Source organism: Phoca vitulina, unplaced genomic scaffold (assembly GCF_004348235.1).
Source record: "Phoca vitulina isolate PV1807 unplaced genomic scaffold, GSC_HSeal_1.0 scaffold6, whole genome shotgun sequence".
Taxonomy (NCBI): Eukaryota; Metazoa; Chordata; class Mammalia; order Carnivora; family Phocidae; genus Phoca; species Phoca vitulina.
Genome location: NW_022589709.1, coordinates 57,869,913 through 57,882,561, shown reverse-complemented (window position 1 = coordinate 57,882,561; position 12,649 = coordinate 57,869,913). Strand labels below are relative to the sequence as shown.

General features: G+C 41.4%; 1 protein-coding gene across 6 annotated transcripts in view; it reads left to right on the top strand.

The window, feature by feature from the left end:
• MAST4 (microtubule associated serine/threonine kinase family member 4) overlaps positions 1-12,649 on the top strand; it is a 543,729-nt gene that overhangs the window by 213,494 nt on the left and 317,586 nt on the right. Inside the window, exon 1 of one of the 6 annotated variants that reach the window (XM_032404304.1) lies at positions 8,410-11,650. The exons of the other annotated variants lie outside the window; for them this stretch is intronic. Within the exon in view, the coding sequence (XP_032260195.1) occupies positions 11,612-11,650 (39 nt within the window). The 5' untranslated portion in view covers positions 8,410-11,611. Of the gene's footprint in view, positions 1-8,409; positions 11,651-12,649 lie in introns of those variants that run through there. 6 annotated transcript variants of the gene reach the window in all.

Below are 12,649 nucleotides of genomic sequence, written 5' to 3'. Positions count from 1 at the left end.
AAATATTCAGGATATAAACTGGCTATTGTATCTAGTTTTCTTTAGCGGACAGGTAAAGAGTACAATGAATGAGCTGTTCACAGATGTCCTTTCTCCTGTCTCAGAGGAGAGCGGTGACAGGCATTCAGAGTTGTCAGGTGAGCTATGAAATCTTCACCAGAGAAACCTCAAAAGGAAAAGCTGAAGGATCCTGTTTGCTTTTAATAATTGAGTCATGTAATGTGTTTAGTAAGGCCAAGACCAATAGGACTTATCCAATTCACTGAACTTCAATTTTAGAGGAAGATTGTGCAAAATGTGCCTTGTCTTTCCATGAAAATGCTAGTCTTTGGTGAAAAGAGATTAAAGTCCCATTCTTTTATAGCCACAAGAATTAATCCTTCTTTCCCTTACTGTTTTCCATCACTGTCTCCCCTGGTCCCTTTCTCAAGTTTGATAATCAAGCATGGGGAGGATGACAGGAATTCTGTAGTAAGAAGGTCCCTACTACTGCGGGGCTTAGTACTCCTGTGCCCTTTCGACCAGCGGTTGTCAAACTTTTGCACAGTTGAATCATCTGGGGAGCTTCAAAAAGTACTGATGCCTGGGTCCCACCCTGGGGGGTTGTGATTTAGTAGATTGGGTGGGGCCTTAAATTTTGCAATTTATAAAATATCATGCAGGGGCGCCTGGTTGGCTCAGTCAGTTCAGCTTTCGGCTCAGGTCATGATCTCAGAGTTGTGAGCCTGAGCCCTGTGTGAGGCTCCCTGCTCAGCGCCGAGTCCTCTTGAGGTTCTTTCCCTCTCCCTCTGCCCCGCCCCTGTTCTCTCATTCTCTCAAATAAATAAATAAATAAAGTCCTTAAAAAAAAAAAATCTTCCAATGATTCTAATAAGAGCATAAATTTGGAAACCTCCCTTATTCTCCACCTACCCTTTGAGTTCATCCTTCCTTGGTACTTGTGTCTTGGGACCCCTGACTGCATTCTGGTGGGACTGAGTCTTTCCTCCCTGTGTTCTCAGCATTCATCATAATGCCTGGCTCATAGTAGATGTTTAGCAATTGGCTTTTGAATCAAGGGGATAAAAAAATGTGTATAGTAATACAAGATGTAAACAAATTGATTCACACACTTCTGACTCAGGGCACTTTTATTGCCCAGGTAGATATTTCTCCTTTATTGGAAGAGCACAGATTTCCTAATCTCCTTTCTTTGCTTAAAGCAGTGATAAGTATATAAAATTAAAGAGGAATATGTTCTGTTGTGTGGTATTAGCTAGAGTCACAAAGGCCAACTTTAGATAAGAGGACAAAGAAAGGCTAAGCCTGTATTCAGTAAAGCTCAAGGAAATGAGTGTCAAGAGTTGTCAGTTTCTAATGGAATAACTCCCGATGGTCTTACTTACAGAATATTAATTTATCTAATTGATGGTAATCTGGTCAATTTATTGTAGCATTAAAAATGCAAATTATTTACCACACCAAAATATTCACTGATGTTCCTGAGACTTTTTAAATTTTATTTTATTAGGCGATAATGGGAGGCATAATTGTTAATGTTTGATTCTGGCAAAATACAATTAGTTTCTGTGAAACACATTGTGCATTAATGATATCATTAAGATTAATGAATATAAATGAATGAGCGGGGGATTTCAAACAGAACATAGTGACTTTTTAACAGTCTGTAAAACTTGAGATAGGTTTCCTTGATTTTTAAGGATAATGTGCTAGAACTGCATTCCTATATAGACTATAGAGAAACTAAGTCTAAGAAATCAGCTATCAGCAAGATCAAAGTTTTTAAACATTTATTGTTATTTTTTTGAGAATATTAATTTTTGTTAAAGCCATTCCTTAGTCTTACTTGAAGAACTACTTTAAAGACAGCTTTTAATAGCAATTTCGGGGTTCCTTTATGTATAAAAGTGATGAATATTTTGGTGGTTAAAAAACAATAAGGGTGGTGTACACTGTTCATTAAAATTAGATAGGAGTTCGGGCGCCTGGGTGGCTCAGTCATTAAGCGTCTGCCTTCGGCTCAGGTCATGATCCCAGGGTCCTGGGGTGGAGCCTCACATTGGGCTCCCTGCTCAGCAGGGAGCCTGCTTCTCCCTCTCCCTCTGTCTGCTGCTCTGCCTACTTGTGCTCTCTCTTTCTCTCTCTCTGTCAAATAAATAAAATCTTTAAAAAAATTAGGGCTTTGTGTTGGTCTTGTATACTACAGATGTTCTATAATAGAAATCTGTTATATTTATAATTTTGAAATATTAAGAAAGCTAGACAAGTGTTTATTTTCTTGAGCTAAGAGAAGGAGAAAGGAGAACAGGCTGCTCTTCACGGTCTTTGGATAGAGTCACGGACTCAATGTGTGACATAATCCCAAGAATCACATGGTATTTTGAATATTAATGCATGACTATATGTTCTTGGAGTGTAGAGGGACCCTTAACCACTAAAAAACAAAAACAAAAAACAGAGTTTATCTATGACTTGTGCAGTTGAAATTTAAACACTGTTTTCAACTTAGTTTTGCTGAACTAGATAGACATTACTGTTGGATCAGCGGGCAGTGCTTCATGTGACATCTCCCTAAAGTATATATCCTTGGCCTGACCTTCATTTAGTGCTTCTGTTTTTCCCTCTGTATGCACATCACTGTGTGGGTACGCCCACATGAGTTTGTTTGTTGGTGCATCTATTTGAAGGTTTGGTGGGGGAGCCCTTGCCCTTGAATTCCTGTTAAAGCGCCGGTGGGATGGACAGTGAAGGCAGATGAGGAAAGGTGGAGGTATTTTGGAATGTGGCTGCTGTCTGGGCCCTGGTACCGACCCAGAAGCCTGAATTCTTTTGTTTGCTCTTGTTGTTTTTTTTTTTTTTAAACTGTTTTCATGACCTTGGGCTCTTCTTTTAACCTCATTGCCTTACTTTACTTGGAAAATTGGACCAGTCTCTTGCTTTGCTACTTTACAAGAAACCGATGAGGATTAATGAGCTAGACTCTGGAGCACCTTTTGTGTTTCTCTGAAGAGCACGTTTAGGGGGAGCTAGAAGACAGAGTTCGCACCGTAGAGAAGCAATGTTCTATCACGTTGCCGTGTTACATGGTTGAGTCCCAAGGAGTCCTGCTTGCCATTATCCTAAAAGGAGTGCTAGCAACAGCCTCATTTCTATTCACTTCTGAATTGAATGACACGTGAGTGCAGGGTGATGGAAAGAAAGGCCAACTATATTTTGGGATCAGTGGAGTCACAGACAGGTTTCAAGGCAGTGTCTGACTTGGGTATGCTTGCCTGGAACAGGCCGAGTTGTTTTTTAAAACCCCTTTTGTATGTATCTCTTAGACTTATTTAGCTCCTCAGTATTTGTGGAAGAGTCACCAAAAGTGCTTGGCTCTGTGTGCATAATGCCAACAAGATCTAAAAGAGGTTCCCAGTCCAAAACCTCGGAATTAATGTACGCTGGTGTCTCAAGGTAGGGTGAGGTTCTAGACATGATTGTAGGGCTTAAAACAATTAGCTTGCACGTGGCTCTTCACATCTGTATTGTAAGCATGTCAGTATAAACATCCGTAGAAAGAGTGCTTGACTACCTCATGTATCCAATCCCACCCTAATTTTATTTAGCATGCTGTCTTTGGACAATCAGATTTTCAATTCCAAGGTGACTGGCTTGGTTTCTCCCCTTAGAAGATTTTTCAGATTTTTTCCCCCTGCCTGCGCTTACCTTTTTTTAGAACGTTTAGTGAGGTAGCAATACATTTAACCTAGAACTCAGCTTCCTGTCAGTGTGAGATTTTTAAAAAGTTTAATACATGTGTATTCTGAAAGTGCTGTTGTAATCTCTGATTCAGCGGGTGTAGTTGGAATATAGACGATACAGTTCAAAATTCTGAAAAAATTATCCTCATCTTTTATCTCTGGGCGTATGTCATCACTTTAGGAATAATTTTAGGACTGACTCTTTTTTTCAGATGCTCATAAAATACTTGGTTGATACCAGGAGTGTTATCGGTTCTGTATATACATATTGACTTACTCGTTTCTAAAGCTCCTGCTGTTGATAGGCATCCTGTAGCGGCAGGACTGCCAACGTCACTTCACTCATCTACTCTGATCTTGATAGATCTACTCCTGTGAAATACAGGAGTTTGCTAACTACTAGTTCACGATCCCAGTGTTAGCTGTGTATCATTTAGAGATGAAGGGACATAATTGAAAAAAATATATTGGAACTATTTCCAATTGTCAGATCTTCATAAATGCTCTCGTATGAAAAAAATGAAGTTGTATTACCCAGTTTTATTAGAAATGCTATATTTTGTTGGATCCGTGTGTTCACAAACTAGAGAATATTTTCCCTGCCGTGATTGATGTTAGGGCATTTATGGGGATAGTCTGCTATATTTCATATGTATATGAGGATGTCATTGTTAAAATGTTCAAAAGAAAATTATGTATGTGATTTATATTTTATTATTTCCTCCTAGGATGTAATTTTTTCAATACCATGATTCCTGTCATATTGTCAGTAGTGATTTGATGGGTAATATGCCAGAAATAATTAGATAAAAAAAGGTGATGCAAACGTCAAGACAATATAGGTTTCTTGTGAAAAGCCTGAAGCGAAATCATGCATGTTACATTGTAGAAATCACCAGTCGCATACATTTAAAGAGTCTTCAGGATTACAGGCGGGATGGAAAATGGAGCTAAACGCAGGAAGCGTGGGATGCAGCATATTTCATAGGCATATGCTTGCTACTGACCCCCACCTGCAATCTCTGCTAAATGAAACGTGTTTTAGAAAATGCTACTCCTTGGGCAAATTCAGACTGTGGTATATTGTCAGTGGGAAGGTGTTAGATCCCGCCCTTTTCCTTTGAGTAGGAAAAATTCTATCTTTCTCTGGAAGGCAGGCAGTCTGTCCTTTGTTTTAGTCTTCTTCCTGTCAGGTTTGAACATTTTTCTTTGGGGAGAAAAAGACATACAGTACGAACTATTTCTTTACCTTTGTTGACCTTAGAGATTAGAACGTTACTTTAAAATCTCAAGTGACTATTTTAAAACACAGGACAAGGTAATTGATGGTTTCAGTGTTGCCTCCTGAGTATAAGATCTCCTGGGACTTTAAACAGAACGGAACCTGTCTCCAAGTGTCTTTTTACTTTTGAGCATTGATGACACGGGTGATAAACATCTGGTTCACTTGTATGTTACTTTAATGAATAACATACTTCTAAAGATTAGACAGGAATAACTTTGACAGTAATATTGTCATATTACAGTATTAATATTAGGCAGGAATGAAGATGAATGTCAACTAGAGCCAAGTATGTAACCTGTCTTCAGAGTCAGCATGCAGACCGTGGTGTGTGTTTCGGCCCCACGCTTTAGCCCACCCCTGGTGTTAGCATGCTCACTACTTTGTGACTTGGGAGGATGGGGATAAGAAACAACTACTGGGAAGCTGAGCCCTGTCTTCTGCCTCTCCCGTGTTCCTGGGCAGGCGAAGGAGCCTTGCAGTCAGAAAGTGGCTGAGTGGTATGTGATGCAGATACTCTGCAGGCTGATGGCCTGCAAGATCATGGAAGAGGAAGGAGAGTGTGGAGACATGGCTCTGGGGCCAGGAGGGAGGGACCAGGTGTCCAGAGTGGACTGCTCTCCCCCGAAGGGCAGTGGGATCAGTTTCCCAGTTTCCCAGCAAATGGCCTCCTCCTCTTCCCCAGCTTCCTGGTGAAGTCCATAGTCATAGCTCCATTTTCTGTCATAGAAACTGAAGCTCAGGGAAGTTGAGGGACTTGCCCCAAGTTACCGGGTTCCCATTTGGCATAGCCTGGACAGGGACGGCTCTCTGTGCCAGGGGCTTTCTCCTAGGGATGCTGGAGAGTCATGATTCCTGAAAATGAAGGGAGAAGTCTCAGCGCTGTTGAGAACAGGGTGAGCGGCCTTTGTGCCCTGAGTCATTTCACCTGAAAGGCAAGAGCCATTTAAGGAGTACCTTCAGTGGTAAATTCCAGAGAAGATGAGACCAGGAAACAAGGAGCCGCCAAAAAGCCCCACAGGTGAATGGGGACGTGTAGCATGTCTGGCACCACCACTGGAAAGGGTACCTTTGGTTTTGTGGAATTTACGTGTTGATAAAAAAAATGACACTTTATTTGGAATCAGATCATTTTGGAGCAGCCAGAAAGGTGAAGTTGACACTCAGAGGGAGTCCCTGGAGGCCCGGAGACAGCTAAGAAGAAAGTAGAGGCCATACTCCATCACTTGTCTCTGGCTGCCTTCTGCCTCCTCCTGTGTTCCCCCCGGGGGGGGGGGGGGAGGGGGTCCCTAGCTTCTGTCCTGAAGCCGTGTCTTTTGGAGACACGTGGCCCGTGGAATCTGGAATTCCTTATGCTCTCTCTGGTGTGTTTTGACCACTAACAACTTAGAATGTGGTGATTTTTTCTTGGGAGCTAAAAATACCTGACACCTTTCATGTGTTCCTTTCATCTGGAAAGCACTTTTTCCTCCTTGGTTTAAGCCCTAACAGGCAATAGGGTGGTTAGCAACCAAAATTGGAGAGTCAGCCGGAAAGAGTTGGTTCTCAGTCTGCCTTTCCTTGACTGTGTGACCTTAGGAAGTTGCTTGACTTCTCTGAGAGTCAGTTTCCTCCTCTGTAAAATGGGGATTAAATCTAACTCATAGAGTTAGTATGACGATTAAATGAGATAAACTTTATAAAGTACTTAGAACAGGGATTGGCACATCGTGTGTGGTCAATAAATGTTGGCTATTATTATTTAGAAGTAAAACATGGAGGAAAATAAAGTGCAAAAATTGAGGAGTTTAAATGTAAATACGGAAATGTATTTTTGAACAAATCTCACGGCTACCTTGGTCATTGGCATCCGAGGTTCTCTTTACCACTTACATTGCAGTATGATTATATTCCCAATAGTGGATACGTACATGCATTCTCTGGAATGGTCTGTTTCTCCTTTGTAAGTTTTTATGATCTTTATTTTAACTTTTCTTAAATACAACACATTCATTGGCCATTGCCATTGAGCTTATGAGTGGAAAAAGTAATCAAATGGTGAATGGAAGATTTGTCCACTTGGCCACATAGACTTACCTGGTCAATGAACATAAATAAAAGACATGTGAATCCTTGGTCTGTTGTTTGAGAGTAACAGACAGGATCTAGTAGTGAATGCATTTTGTGGCTGTTTGTCTATGTTGCTCGAGCTGAAGTAGTGATCGCTGCCACACATGTATAAGAATACACTATGGGGCAGTCCCACCACGGATTGTGGTAATGGTCTAGAGATCACATTCAGAGCATACTGACAACTCTTACTGAGGGGATGAGGGCCGGGTAACAGCGGCGTTCTTCTGACTCTCCTCCCTGTGGTAGGGAGAAACCTCCTCTCTGCCAGGAAACCATTCTCACAATCCCCTCTGATCTGGGCTCCCTTGGCTTGTGGGTGGGTGGTCCAGCAGCCAAGGCTGAGAGCTGCTGGTAGGGAGTGGATTAGTTCGGTGGTGTGCGGTGGGCAAGGTTAAGTCTGGAAACTTACCCCATCTTTGGTTTTTTTTTTTTTTTAAAGATTTTTATTTATTTATTTGACAGAGAGAGACACAGCAAGAGAGGGAACACAAGCAAGGGGAGTGGGAGAGGGAGAAGCAGGCTTTCCGCAGAGCAGGGAGCCCGATGTGGGACTCGATCCCAGGACCCTGGGATCATGACCCGAGCCGAAGGCAGACACTTAACGACTGAGCCACCCAGGCGCCCCCATCTTTGGTTTTTTAAAAAAAACTCACAGTGTTCCTCACGGCAGTTCCTCAGTGAGCATTCAGTTGGTGAAGAGTGGGTATATAATCAGAATGAGTGTTTACTTTAGGGTAACCAGTGTGGAACTAGTGAAGAGAGGTAACTTCTTTTTAATTTTGTGAAAAGTACCTGACCAGGTAAATCAGATGGCAAACCTCTATCCTTATACCAAACATTACTGCGGACAGTAATTACAAAATGTCAGTCTGTCCCTTTGTTGAAAATGTGTGTAACCACATGCTTCCTCCACCCCGCCCCCAACCCCATTTTTCTCAGGATTTAGAATTGTTTTTGTTTCTGTGAGTCATTTTTTGTAATAATTAAAATTTAAATTTTACCCATATTATATTGTCCATAGATTTTGAGTGTTCTTTGAAGTAAATTACACCTGTGATAGAGTATGCATGGGGTGTATCCATACAGATACTTTTTTTTTTTTTTTTAAAAGGTTTTTATGTATTTGAGGGAGAGAGAGAGAGAGCAAAAGAGAGCAGAGGTGGGGGGGCAGAGGGAGAGGGAGAAGCAGACTCCCTGCTGAGCAGGTAGCCCGATGTGGGACTCAATCCCAGGACCCTGGGATCCTGACCTGAGGTGAAGGCAGATGTTTAACCAACTGAACCACCCAGGCGCCCCTCCATACAGATACTTCTTTAAAAAATCAAGTACCATGAAGCCCCTGGCTTTAGATAACAATTGATGAGAAAGCCTAAGAAATTTTATTTGAATACACATATAATAGCATTAAACATTGAGGTTGGTATTTTTTGAATTTACTCACGATATTGTGAACATATTCCATGAAGGCATAAAATCGCAGGAAAAATGAGTTTATTAATGGAAATTAAGCTAGATCCTAATTATTACCTGTGAATAAGTGTCATCATTTGAAGTTTTTATTGCATTTTAACACATGGCTTGTCTTGATGAGAAAATATGTAGCAAAGGGTAAATGTAGCAATTTTCCTTTTACTATTCCCTCTGCTAAGTCATTATTGCTTGATGTTATTTTTCAGCAGCCTTTCATTTTTGTCCCAAATGTTTTTGCCTCTGGCTGGTTTTATTTCTTTAAAACGTATGTATCACTTCTCAAAGTGATACATTTTGACAGGTAATCGATATTTTTTCATACTAGATTTGATGCTGCAATGGTCATAATCTTCATCTTAGACTTAGTTAATGGTCGAATACTAAACTAGATTTTTATCTCAAAATAGTCTTTTGTTAAGAAACATATTTGCCCACCCCCCCCAACCAAATTCCTTTTTATCACTCCCACCCACCAGACATCTCTAGCTGCCACAGTGCTTGGGATGCACAGAGTCCACTTATCTGGGATACACATCTTTTTGACTTTTTGACAGTGTGTCCTCAAAATGTCTTGAGATAGCATTTCCAACTAGCTTACTTAATTGGTCACAGAAAAGGTACTTCTGGACTCTACCTTTTTTTTTTTTTTTTTCTCCTCCTCCTGGCAACCTGTGATCTTTATTTCAAGGGGAAAAATCTTTTCCCTTCCTTCTCTGTATTGAAAACTTGGTACCCTCCACTAGACCCCACTTTTTCTAGACTGACCAGCACAATGAGGATCCCAGTATTCAGAGCACAAGCATGTGTCATGACACCGAGCTTGGCTTTTGCTTTTGAAAGTTCAGCTTCTTAGGTCATGATTTTTTTTTTTTTTTTCTTTGCCTAAAACCAGCTAGGGCTTCCTTATGCCTCTGTGTACAGATGACAGTGATAGTCTAAGCTGGTAAATATATTCTCACCTCCTGCCAAGGCACTTAGTCTAAGATGGCCCTTCAAATTTCAGGCAACTGTTCATGCTCCTCTCTCAGGAAGGTGACTTGAGGGAGAAAGGTCAACAACTGTCATACCTTTTGTTTTCATTGAAGGAAAAGGTCTCCCTTTTGTGGGAAAAGATGAAAGTACAGGTGGGCCTGTCAAGAATGGGTATCTCTTTCCACCAGCTTTGCAGATCCTGCACAGATAGCAAGCCGACCTTACTCTCCCGGCTCTGAGACTTTTTTTTTAGGTTGTTTTCTTTTTGTTTTTGTTTTTATTTTTGTTCTGCCTTCCATGTAAACAAACACGTACAGTTTGTTTTTTTTAACACGTACAGTTTTTAAAAATCTTTTTAAAGACAGTTGTTTGGAATTCGTTGGTCCCTTTTGGCTTGCACAGTGATCACTTAGGTGCTGTTTCTTGGCTTCTTGAGACTGTACTATTCTGCACGTGTGAGAGAGAACTAGCTTCCTTCCTTAAGTGGTATCAACTGAGCACACCTAAGTGGAAGAACACCCCGATACCCGTCTCTGCTGATAGCTCTGCTAGTGCTACTATTTCTTGACAAGGTTTCTCTTTGTATGTGTGGAGATGTATGCAAAGACTGTTCGGGAACATAAAAGGCAATCAATTTTCCTCAGTGGTTAGATTCATAAATCCCCAAGCTATTTTTAATGACATAATCTAATCAATTGATAGCACTCCTAATAGTGGGTTGACAATCAGAAAGAGACAGAAAGCTAGTGTAATAGCAGGTGGATAGGTAAGGAACCTCTAGACACTTTCTTCTCCACCCCCTGCATTAAGAAATCAGATATCTGGATTAGGTAAAACCCAGGAAATGTAGATTTTTAAGAAAATATGCTTGTCTTACTGACCTCCTTTCTTGCAAGAAAGAGACTGTCTAATGGATAGAGTGAAGGAGAATGTGGTTTTCAGACAAGTTGCGGAGTCCTAGACTGCCTCCTCAGAACTAAACTATAATCTCAATTTAAATATCTCTAGGATAGAAATCAAGGGGGAATAATTTATTATAAATTGGTAGTATTGTATGTTGTTACTCCTGTGCCAGGCCAGTAATGAAAACTTAATATTCATCTCCTGGTTGCTTCGAATTGAAATAAGATGAGGACGAGCAGCGTAAACAAGCTGAAACAGACTGTGAAATTGCACATGATGGGAATCTTTTTTTTTAGCTGCTTATAGACTGTGAATAGGTTAATCTTCCAACCAATGATGGCTCTTACGATTTCTTCTGCCTTTTTACATTTTGATCAGGTCTCAACAAAATGAAGTTACAATCAGGAGGGACGTTAATATCTAAAATGTTTCTGTCTTAGGGCCAGGAAACTACTGGCCAGGTATTTATGTGAATGAGTTGGCTTTCACACTGGGAGGTGGAAAGTGTTCTGGCAAGGCTGGAAGAGCAGCCACCCAGAGCCCTCTGTTTGCAGGGTTTCGGGCAGCATGCGTGTTCTGCTACATTTTTTTCTTTGATGCTATCAGGAAAGATCAGGAAAGATGAGCAGCAGGCCTGGTGGTGCTGCTCGGCTGACCAGCTGTGCCCTACTTTTTCCCCATCCCAATCATTGGCTGCCTTCTACAGAGGTGTCTGTCACCACTGATTTACTTAGCCACTTCGACCTTATAGTTGCTTCAGAAGGGGCTTGACCCAGAGCTCCTGCTGAAAGCCATTTACTTGTCGTCTGGAATGCCAGAGCCAGCGTTTTGAAGGAGAAGGAAAAACAGGGACCCCACGATTTCCTGCCTAATAGCAAGAGCCTCCTCCGCCTGGCTAAATGCATTAGGTACCTGAGCCCACTTGCTGCCCTCTCGCACCGAACTGCAAGCCTCCGTGCTCTCCGAAGTTGCTGGAGTGCATAACTAAGCGGCACCAGCTGACTCCGGGCTCCAATCAGCTAGAGCGTGATGTAAGTGTTCAGCAGCTGCCGGGCTCTGAATTAGCGTGCTGAAGTAGAGGTAGTACAGCATGGCTAGACTGTTGTGAGGCTCAGAGAAAGCGGAGGGGGAGATGGATGAGTCCAGCATTCTAAGACGAAGAGGGCTCCAGGTAGGAGATCCTTCCGTTCTTGAAATGTAGCATCCTCAGTGGTCTGCCGTTGAGGATTTCAAAGTTCCCTTTTCCTTCCTTTACTGGGCACGGATAACGTGCACGGTTCTTCGTATCCACTTGGCAAAGGGATACGCTAAGTCTCTAGTTACAGGGTTCAGTGACACATCACAGGGTTCAATGAGAAAGGCTCTTTTGTCAGAGACAATAGATAGGACTTTTAGTTTGATACTTTGTGGGTTGTTTTTCTGCTCGTTGCTGAAGAATAGTTAAATTGTGGCTGGTGGTGACAGCTGATGAGCCAATCTGGCATTCTGTCAAGTGTCTGGGAAGTCTGTCGAGGGTGGCAACTCCGTTCAGTTCTGGGAACACAGGACTCAGTTTTGTGTCAGGATCAACCCCCGAGTGGCAGGAGCCTCTGTCTGATGGCCTCGCAGATGTGTGCAGCTGCTGAGAGTTTTCTTCTGTCAGGGAGATGAAAGTTTCTGCTGGCAGCTCAATCACAGTCGACTGTAATTTGTTTATGTTGAGATGAGGAAAGATCCCCATCTTACTGCCTTGATTTTTGTGCCCAAGGTTCTCTAATTAAATTACTCCAACTTTAGTGTACAAATGTATTCCAAGTTAGAACTTGGCAAATCAGACAGCTTGAAAAAAAACATCTGCTTAGCGATTTGTAAGTTTAAGGAAGCCAAAACATAAGTATGTTCAAAATTAGTATGCTTAACTCTTTGATAACTCTTTTTCCTGTGAATAAGTGATATTTTTTTCTGAAAGAATCTAATGAGTAGCCATTGTTAAACCCTCATTCATTATTTTTGGAAAAAAAAATGTCACATGCATGCTTGACAGTACAGAATAGATAGCACATTTAGAAATGCTTCCAGATAGCCCTTAATAGGCTTTGACTTACATCTGGTCTAGTTGTCTGCTTTTTTTTTGTTCTAAGTGTCTGTTACTAATACTGTTATTATTCATATTATAATATTGTGGGTAAAT